At 32.6% G+C, this 10,695-nt stretch overlaps 1 protein-coding gene across 1 annotated transcript; it reads right to left on the bottom strand.

Annotated features, from left to right (window-relative positions):
- Positions 1-1,595: 1,595 nt before the first annotated feature.
- On the bottom strand, positions 1,596-9,940 carry LOC134687713 (organic anion transporter 3-like). The gene is made up of 6 exons (XM_063548171.1): positions 9,570-9,940; positions 6,655-6,888; positions 6,110-6,241; positions 5,529-5,611; positions 2,860-2,977; positions 1,596-1,695 (listed from the first exon to the last, which is right to left on the bottom strand). Exons 1-6 carry the CDS (start codon positions 9,938-9,940, stop codon positions 1,596-1,598), a joined length of 1,038 nt encoding a protein of 345 aa, XP_063404241.1.
- Positions 9,941-10,695: the final 755 nt, after the last annotated feature.

The raw sequence follows: 10,695 nt of genomic DNA on the forward strand, positions 1-10,695 counted from the left end.
AACTTGATGTTCGTGACGTCACATACAATATGAAAACTTGATGTACGTGACGTTACATACCAAACAATGACGTCATTCCAAAAAAATACCTATTTTTAGAAAAAAAAATCTTAAGCAAAAAACACCCCTAAAAAACTGACTTTAGTTAAAAAAAAAAAAAAAAAAAAAAAAGGTATGCGATACGGGTTTTACCATGCGATACGGGGTATGCGATACGGGTTTAGCCATACGATACGGGGTATGCGATACAGGGTAGGTGATACAGACTGGAAAAAAGAACCTTTATTAGATATACAAAATAGCTGTATTTTGTACTAAATATATGATAAAAATGGATATACGATGCCGGACTTTTGATGTCAGTTCCCGGTTAGATTGGATATATTGGCAAACATCTTTATTTGGCTTTTTAACTATTTTGATCTGAGCGTCACTGATGAGTCTTATGTAGACGAAACGCGCGTCTGGCGTATAAAATTATAATCCTGGTACTTTTGATAACTATTTATTGTAAAATTTAAAAGTGTAAGGCTTTCGTTATGTGTCCGTAAAATCACAAACTGTCCATTAATTTCACTTCTCTTTAATTTGTAGTTGGTTTGATTGGTATCTTTGTTCTAAGAACGTATCTTAATAAAATTCATTAAACACAGAAATAATGAATTACAAGTAAAATACAAAAAAAAATGAACACATTTTTCTCAAACAAAAAAAGTACGTTCTTCAGGTCAAATATCTCTATTTCAGATATTCATAACCTTTTTGCATTGTTGTATTAAAAGATTTTTTTATTTTCTTTGATATAGAGTTGTTTGGATCAAAGTCAATTGTGTCTTCAAGAGCTTTATTGTTTGTTTCTGGTAACAAAATCACAAGGAACGCCGATAAGAACATGAGACCGGCAAATATTAGATAAAGCAATCCAGGAATCTTCTGGCTCTGAAAAATAACGACAATGCCATAAATATTTGATTAGGTGATCATTGTTCGTTTAATTGTTTAATTTAAGAAGCCAATTGCTATACTAAACTAAATGTTGACCTGAACCGCATATAAATTTATAAACAACCAAATATTCGTCGCATGTTTATGGTACACATTATTCTAAATAGAACTGTTAAAGGCTGACGATGTACTACTGAATGGCTTTTTTTTTCAAGGAACTTTCCTTTTTTTCTTCAGAAAAAGTGTGTTTACACTTTACTATATAATGTTGTTGTTGTTAGTCTTGCTTTATTGAAAGTGCCAGTTGTAGACGTATTATCCGTTGACTGTCCCGATCAGAGATCATTTGGCTGTTGACGACTGTTGCTCTGACTTCACAAATCTTTTTTAGTTTTAGTAAGAAGTTATCGATACGACATTTTGATGTGGTTAATAGGAAGAAAAAAAACCGGTCTTTAATACAAAAAACTAGAGATTTTACAATCTAACAAATGTTTTGAGATAAAAAGACACGAACTTTACAGATGCATTTCCACATCAACATTGTCAGATTGCACGGTATCATATTATAATATTTGAGAGACACTACTTAGATATAACTAGAGGGTTCCGAAAAACGGACAAAGAGTCAATAACAAGATCAGCAATCATCAGTTAAATATTTCTAAACTACCTACAGCAAAATTAACAATTGGCGCTACCATTATCCCTATTCCAGACGTGGCATTCAGCAAACCGGAACCAATGTTTCTACAATAGACGATACCTTACAATTGTGTTTAATAGGTTGGCGTTAAAAATACAAACAATTGTAACATTTTAACAGATTTTCTGCATTTTGAGATTGTAGGGGTTGAAAATCACTGAAATATTTTCTATAGGGCAACAAACAATGGCCATCAACTTTGTTGGTTCTTGCACATTGTTATCACCAGTCGTATTCGTAGCTTATTATTACGCGCACATGATTTAAGATGACAGTACACTATTTCCGAAATTGACTGCGTATCAGGACAGTTGTCTGTTGTTAAAGAACGACTGTCATTTAGTAGTCTTTGCATTTGTTTCGTTTATGCAAAATGCATTCGGATATATTTTTATTTTGGCCTTGGCGTTGTCAGTTAATTTTTTTAATCAACGAGTTTGACTGTCCCTCTGGTATCTTTCATTTCCTCTTTAAATGATTCAGTGTAAAGACATAATCTATGTATACCAGGACTGGATGTCAAAGGTTAATGTCAGCTTCTTTTTATAGTTCTTTTTCATAATAATCTATATATAGCAGAACTGGATGTCAAAGGTTAATGTCAGCTTCTTTTTATATTTGTTTTTCATGAGAACCTGTTCGAAATCTTTCTTGTTAGAAAAAAGAACAAGTTAGCGATGCTTGTCGGACCCCACAGGAATTTCAATTACCTGTTGAAAAACAATTTTACCAAGCAACACACATACATGTACACAAATCTTTGCTTCTATATTTTTCTGTGTAAAATAGGAGGAATTCTTCTGTAAAATGTTATATGTTCTTATCATTGTTTGAGATGAGGAACTCTTACTAGATATTTTGTCTTTTTTTTTGCATTCATATCTGAATCATATCACCTCATAGCAGGTATTTCAATGTAATTTTGACGCCTGGTTTTGATTACTGATAACATAAATGTTGATGATTTTAACAGTGGTTTTGTGAAGCAATCAGGGAGACCAATAAATACTTGAAATTGTTTTTACAGATTTTTGATTTTAATTCCTAGACGTTCAGTCATTTAGCTGACATATTTCATAGAATATGTCGAATTACAGATGAGTTATGGACTAACACAAGTGTAATTATCTTAATATTTGTTTGAGTCACTGTTTCATTTAATATTACACATGCCAAATGTATCAAATCTAACATCAAATCAGTCATACCTTACTACAGTTGGATATATTTCAGCCGTTATCAGCATGACAGATACCCAGCCAGCAGTCACAAATGCTTTTGAGGGAAGTGCAAAAATTGTTATGAATGTTTCCTTATTTTCTAATTCTGAAATATAAAAACGTATACATAAACTCATCATAAAACTAGAATTGAAATTTTGTACGCCTAACGTACGTATCGTCTACAAAAGACTTTTATCAGTGACGCTCGAATATAAAAAGGTTTTAATAAGGCAAAATAATTTACGAAGTTGAGAATTGAGGTAAATGTCAGTTACGCAGAGTAAATATTTACATTAGCAATTGTGTTCGGAAAGAAACATATGAAGCGCAATTTTGTTTTTTTAAGTAGTGTCTAAACATGCTAAATACTATTTTACGCATATACAGCTATATATAAAGATATTTAGATAAACACGTCCTTTTTTAGACGGCGATGTGCCTTTAGTTTAAACATATTTATTTATAGTGGATTGGGAAACAAGTTTTGCAACTTATATTAATCCCTTTCCACTTTGCGGGTGCGAGTGCTGCCTTGTAGCGGCATTAGCCTACTCTTTTTCGAAATATAGCAGGGTGTCTTTAACGTGCAAGAGATATGGCTCTCTCTTAACACGGGTCAGCCATTTATCGTCCCCGTCCGACGGACTATCATCGTTTCCTCAAGACCATACTCGCAAATGGTGTCAAGGGAGAGCCGAAAATTGAGTTCCTGAAATTTTCATCCCAAACGGGAATCGAACCAGGTACCTTTGTGTTAGTAGTCCGATGCACTAACCACTACACCACGGCGATGTGCCTTTGGCTCCATCATACGGTGTTTATATATCGCAACTCGTTCGGTTTGCCCGTGTGTGTTCTGATGTCATAGATTTTAACGAACGTAATCAATGCATCACTGGTAAATTGTTGTGTCAGGGATTTCGATACCATGAATTACTTAAAACTTTTTCTAAATTCTTTCATAGATACAAAGATTTGATTGGTAAATTTGGCTATACCTGTAGAAAGCTTGTTAAAAATGGTATTTCACATCCTAAATTTTATGGTAATATTGTACTTAAAGCGAGGAAATCACTATGTGATCCTTGTAAACTCATCGAACCTTTAAACAAACTTAAAAGTAAGGGTTATCGTACCAATATTGTAATTAGATCTCTGAATATAGTTCACATTGGCACTAATATTGATTTTGTCATTAGCAAATTAAAGCAGAACTAATTTTTATTATCTTTTGAGGCGAGATGTATAGAGACACAGACACGTTAATTTTTATTTCTATAAAAGTCGCTCTTCACTATCCTACTACTTTTCGATACATTGATTTTTGGCATTGTACAAGTCATGTCTTCTTTGACTATTAATGACGTTAAAATACTAAATCACTGGGATGTGTTTTACTTGATTTTAGTCTCTGATGCATGATTTTTTATTATTAATTGGCTTTGGCTTTTAACTAGCTGTCAGTAACTGCGAGTACTCTCAAATCGTAATTTCTTGTTAATTCGACCTGTTGATACTGTTTATAATGCTTTTTTGTTATTTTTTAAAAATATATGGATCTTGTCTGTACACCAGCTTTGATTATTTGTAATATCTTCAATTTTTCACTTATTCTTACTACATTTGTATAAACTTCAAGATTATAATTATTTTTTTAAAACAGGTTTTTTTCTAAAGTGAATTTTGATTGGTTAAATATTTCTCAGTGATGTCCTGCCATGGCTTTGTTTGAATATGTTGTAGCTTGTTGGTCATGAATGTTTGTCTCTAATATTTAATTAACTGTGCATTTGTATTCAGATATCGCAGATCAAATTTATTCGTTCATTGTGTAATCATACGTTTTTTGATTGAGTTAAGTCTGCCAATTGATATTTTATCGTGTGTTTTTCTATGTTGTGATGTTATGCTATTGTTTCAGAAAAAGGGAGAAGGTTTGGATCCATTAAAACGTTTAATCCCGCTGCAAATGTTTGCACCTGTCCTAAGTCAGGAATCTGATGTACAGTAGTTGTCGTTTGTTTATGTAATATATACGTGTTTCTTGTTTTGTTTATATAGATTAGACCGTTGGTTTTCCCGTTTGAATGATTTTACACTAGTAATTTTGGGGCCCTTTATAGCTTGTTGTTCGGTGTGAGCCAAGGCTCCGTGTTGAAGGCCGTACTTTAACCTATAATGGTTTACTTTTTAAATTGTTACTTGGATGGAGAGTTGTCTCATTGGCACTCACACCACATCTTCCTATATCTACGTACAAGTGTAAATTATTATGCTAGTATCTGCAATTCAATTTGACTTTCAATGTTACATCCTTTCTATATCCTACTTCATGGTAATGTTCATTTGTTGCGCAGCTATGATGCACACATTTTATGATCATGTGTTAAACATGTACGTTATGAGGTCATGATTGGCAAAACATGGGATTCGTGCGCGTTAAACTAGTTGGACCTTTCCACATTGTATGTACCTACGCAATCTAGATCTTATGTTTTCATTGTTGTTTGACTTTATTTAAACTCCAACATTTTTGAAAAAATCGGGTGTTGGTCTGTTGTAATGTCCCAAATTTACGGTTACTCTTTTTATGTTTTATTCACCTGTATATTTTTTTCATTTTTTAATGGAACGTTAAAATGATTTTACATTACCTAAGGCTTGTAATATGCCTACGATAATTCCTGAGCATCCACCAATAATATAAAACATTGAAGTTGTCCATCTTCTTCCAATACTAAGAATGTAGAAGAAACTAGTATAGCATAATAATAAAGATTAAATTCAAGGACTGATATAAATCAACTGAATGTTAATTATGATGTTTTCAGACAAAGATTTTTGATGTTTTGTTGTGAAGAGTAGTGGAGAAAATGGTAAACAACTTAATTTCTATAATACAGTGGACGGTTTAAACAGAATATAGCAATGATCCTGCAATGCATTTTATGCTATTATTTAAGGTCCCTTGTATACACACACATTTGTTCATATGTATCTGTTGCTTTCAAATATTTATTTGCTGCTGTTCCTTAAGGAGGTAAATCAGAAAAGCGCCTCGGGCGCATACATAATAACTGTTTATTTGCATTTTCATACTCATAATATACATAAAAGGCAGTAGAGAAATGCACGCGCAGCATGTTTGACGGCCGAATACAGCGAAGTACATTCGTAATCACCAAAAATAGTATTTGTTCAAACCATTCCAGATAACATTTTGATATTATCTTACCAATTAGCAAAATACCATCCAGTCAATTGAAATAAACCAATGGCATTCAGGAGTATCAACTTTAAGTAAATATTTCCTCCAAGCTGTTGAACTCCAAAAAAAATACCATATGTTCCGTATCCACCGCTAAACCTACGAAAAATATATTAGCTAAAATGTCAAATATTAAAACAATACGACTTATGATAAAATAAGTGCATTCATTTTACTGCTCAATATGTACATTTCGACATCAAATGTCCCCTTTAATGATGCAACAAGCCAAAAGATTTGAAAAAAAATAATCAAACAGATGATTAGTGAAAAAGGGAATAAACTCGTTTACAGAATTATATCTAGGAATCGGAAGATAAATAGCAATATAGCATATGAGTTCGCCTTGAATGACTATATTAAAAACTTAAGCAATGACAAAATATTTTCCATGATTTGTTTTCAATGATGGTAAATAAAGACATTAATAGCTGATTTTTGTTCTTTTTGTATTGTGCAAGACAATGTTTATTAGTTAATTATGTGCTTCATTTTTAAGTTTGTATAATTACCACGCAACCATTAGCAAAAGCGTAATCTTTAAAAGACGAGGATTATCTAATAAGTCTAGAACACTGTATTTCTTCTCTTCAGATACCAAATCTTTTACTTGTATGACTTCTTCGTGGAATTTGTCAAACTCTGGTGGCTGTTTATTATTCATGCTTGCTATTGTTTTAATCACATCGTATGCTTTCCTTATTTTCCAATGTGTCACCAACCATCTAAAGCTTTCAGGTACAAACCTTCAAAATATAGTTCATGTATGAGTAAGACAGAGAAAGAGTAGTATTTCTATACAATCTTTTGTAAACGTATATAGAGATAGGAAGATGTGGTATGAGTGCAAATGAAACAACTCTCCATCCAAATAACAATTTATAAAAGTAAACCATTATAGGTCAAGGTACGGCCTTCAACACGGAGCCTTGGCTCACACTGAACAACCAGCCATAAAGGGACTCATATATTATTAATGTAAAGCCATTCAAATGGGGAAAGCATTATTCATTAATTCATCCAATTCATTAACAAATTCCAGTAAAGTGTGTTTTGTATATGCGACTTTTAGTATTTCTTTTGTTCGTATTACCTGATTCTGTACGTTTAAAGTTCCCGTCAGTATGATATTGTTCTATTTTATGTAATTATGATGTATTTCTATTATGAATTACAAAATACGTTGAACCACAAACGTCAAAATCATTCAATCGCGTAGTGGAATTCACTATTTGTGGATTCTTATAAATTCTATATAACTTTTGGACTATTTTAAATCTCGGTCTATGTCTGAAATTTATTCTTACATACTTTTGATTTTTTGAACCCTGTATGCTAACATTGCCGAATTGAAATTTCAAATTGTTTTAATGTACATTGAACCACAAATATATGTGACGTATAAAAACAATTCTGACGTCAGACACGCAAATCAATGAATGTTTTTGTTACACGATGATGACTGCTGTACCCATATTTTGACTATTTTATTTATTTTGTCTGTTTAGTTAACGCATCATTGTAAATATAACGGAATTTGACGAGACTGTCATCAAAGTGAGAGGGTTAGCGCTATAAAACCTGGTTTAATCCACCATTTTCTACATTTGAAAATGCCTGTACCAAGTCAGGAATATGACAGTTCTTGTTCATTCGTTTTTGATGCGTTTAGTTATTTGATTTTGCCATGTGATTATGGACTTTCCGAATTGAGTTTCCTCTAAGTTCAGTATTTTTGTGATTTTACTTTTTACTACCGAAATTAAGTTTGAAATATTAAACTGAAAACTGACGTATCGTGATATTCATATGATGAAGAAACAAAATTTCAACATTTAAATTATGGTCTTGAGCTGGCATGTAAGTAACTGATAGTTGTCATTTGTTAATTGATATATGCATTGTCATATTGCTTATTTAGTTTATTTTGTTACCTATTCTGACATCGGACTTAGACATCTTATAAACTGAGTTTTGCTGTGCGTATTGCTGTTTAATCGTTTTTCAATATTGTCTAGAGATACACTTTAAGCCCCGTCGCATTTTTGCGCCTGTCTAAATTCAAGAGCATCTGGTCTTTGTTAGTCTTGTTTGCTTTTAAATTTTAGCCTTTATATATTTCGGAGTATAAAGATGACGGCCATTATCACTGAACGATTGCATTGTTTTGTTTAGAGGCCAGCTGAAGCACGCTTCGGAGTGTGGTATTTATCGCTGTGATGAAAACCCATAGATTGGCAATCGGCTTTTTAATCGGGTTGTTTTTTTTAATCTTTGAATCATTCCCGATTTCCATTCTCAACTATAATGATAGAACTTTTAGTAATGTCACTGCATTACACAAAATAACCTGTGTTTCTATATCTTAAACAATGTGGAAAATTCAGCGTACGTTAAATTTCACAGTCCATTTTTTTAAATTCCATATTTGAAGATGCAATTAGTTTCAAATTTGAAAGATGCACTTTTTAACAGATTCAACGATAAATTGGCACTAAACAACATCTATCTGTATTTCGATGTGTTTGAATTAATGAAAGACATACTTTGTTAAAACTATGTAAACCAACTTATTTTCGCAAGCGATTTGGGTTTTTTCGCGACTTTCGTGACTAAAAAAATAATGCTAATATAAATCGTCGCGAAAGACTAACACTTTCTCTATTTGGCTATATCAAGTTAAATTCAAAATCGCGAAATTAAATCGCCGCAAAGAGGTCAATGAACGCGAAATAAAGTATCCGCAAAAATAAGTTTGTTTACAGAAATCGTAAATTTGTGTTGATTATATCATGATTCCTACATAAATTGATTAGCCTCAGGATAAATAATTGGACGAGACTTGTGTATACCAGTGCAAAACCATTTTCTTAGTACATCGAATAAACTTGACATGAATTGAGCACACCTTACTAATATTAATCATAATTGAGATAGTATTAATTGAGGAAATTGTTCCTCATTTAGTCACAATAACTCATATTCTAGCGGAAGTCATATATAAAACGTGAATAACAAATATAATCGCAAATCAAAATATTTATCTATTTTTTCAAATTACGAGATTTTTTTTCGACCTGACTTATCAAGCATATACCTTTATACATTTGTTTTGTAATTTAGCTCGGAACTAATTGCATACATGAGAGGTGAACGATACAAAAGGGACACTCTAGCGCAACTGCCGAAAACAAGGTTACAACGTCATTGCTAAAACCGATACAAGATTAGAGAACAAATAACACAATATTGGAGTATAAAAATTTTCATATATCACGTGATAGTAAATTATGCGAGATGAATCCGTTACATCTTTTCAACGTCAATTGCTTCTTGTGTTCATTTTGTAGAACAATTATATTTTTTCAATTCTACAATATTCCACTTTCCATACATGCTTTATATTGAATGCATACTGTTAACTCACCAAATAATTCCTAGAAATAATGGAAAAACCGCGAGAGCAATGCCTATCTGGATGTATCGCCAATCATGCAGCCACCAACATAGACATGCATATAGCATTCCAAATAGTTCTCTACATGGTAGAAATCTAAGCATAGATCTTGATTGTCGTGGTGTAAACTCAATAACAAATGTAAAATTTAAGGAAGTAGTAAATCCACTTGCAAAACCAATAAAAAATCTTAATACTGCAAACATTTCCCAAGTGGGTGAAAAAGCGGCAGCAGCGTTCAGTAATATAATTGCGAGTAATGCACAAACATATGTACTTTTTCGCCCAAAAGCGTCTGCAACATGACCAGAAACAAATCCACCAGTGATTAAACCACCCATTTGTAAAGTGGTAATGGTGGATGGAACCCAACTCTTGTCGCATACCAAGTCCCACTGAAATAGACGAAAAGCACCTTAAAATGATTTATACCATACAGTTCTAAAAAAGTTTGTTAATAATCTAAGAAATAATGAAATAACTATATAAAAATGTTATTTCTGACTAATTTAATACTTTTAAATATGATTTCAAGCCTATATTTTTATTCGAAAACAGAATTTTCATTTTAAAGTTATCGTTCTCCCAAATAGATATAAAAAAGAAGATGTGGTATAATTGCCAATGAGACAACTGTCCACAAGAGACCAAAATGACATAGAAATTAACAACTTTATGTCACCGTACCGCCTTCAACAATGAGCAAAGCCCATACCGCATAGTCAGCTATGAAATGCCCCGATATGACGATGTAAAACAATTCAAACGAGAAAACTAACGGCCTCATTTATATAAAAAAAAAATGAACAAAAAACAGTAATGTATCACATAAACAAACGACAACCACTGAATTACAGGCTCCTGACTAGGGACAGGAACATACATAAATAATGTGGCGGGGTTAAACATGTCGGCGGGATCCCAACCCTCCCCTAACCTGGGACAGTGGTTTAACAGTACAACATAAGAACGAACTATACAAATCAGTTGAAAAAGGCTTAACTCATCAGATGGGCAAAAATAAAAGTGGACGTGGCCAGGTACTTGTACATCCTGACAAAAAATAGACACTAGGAACAGATCTGAGAGTACTCGC

Source organism: Mytilus trossulus, chromosome 10 (genome assembly GCF_036588685.1).
Source record: "Mytilus trossulus isolate FHL-02 chromosome 10, PNRI_Mtr1.1.1.hap1, whole genome shotgun sequence".
Lineage (NCBI taxonomy): Eukaryota > Metazoa > Mollusca > Bivalvia > Mytilida > Mytilidae > Mytilus > Mytilus trossulus.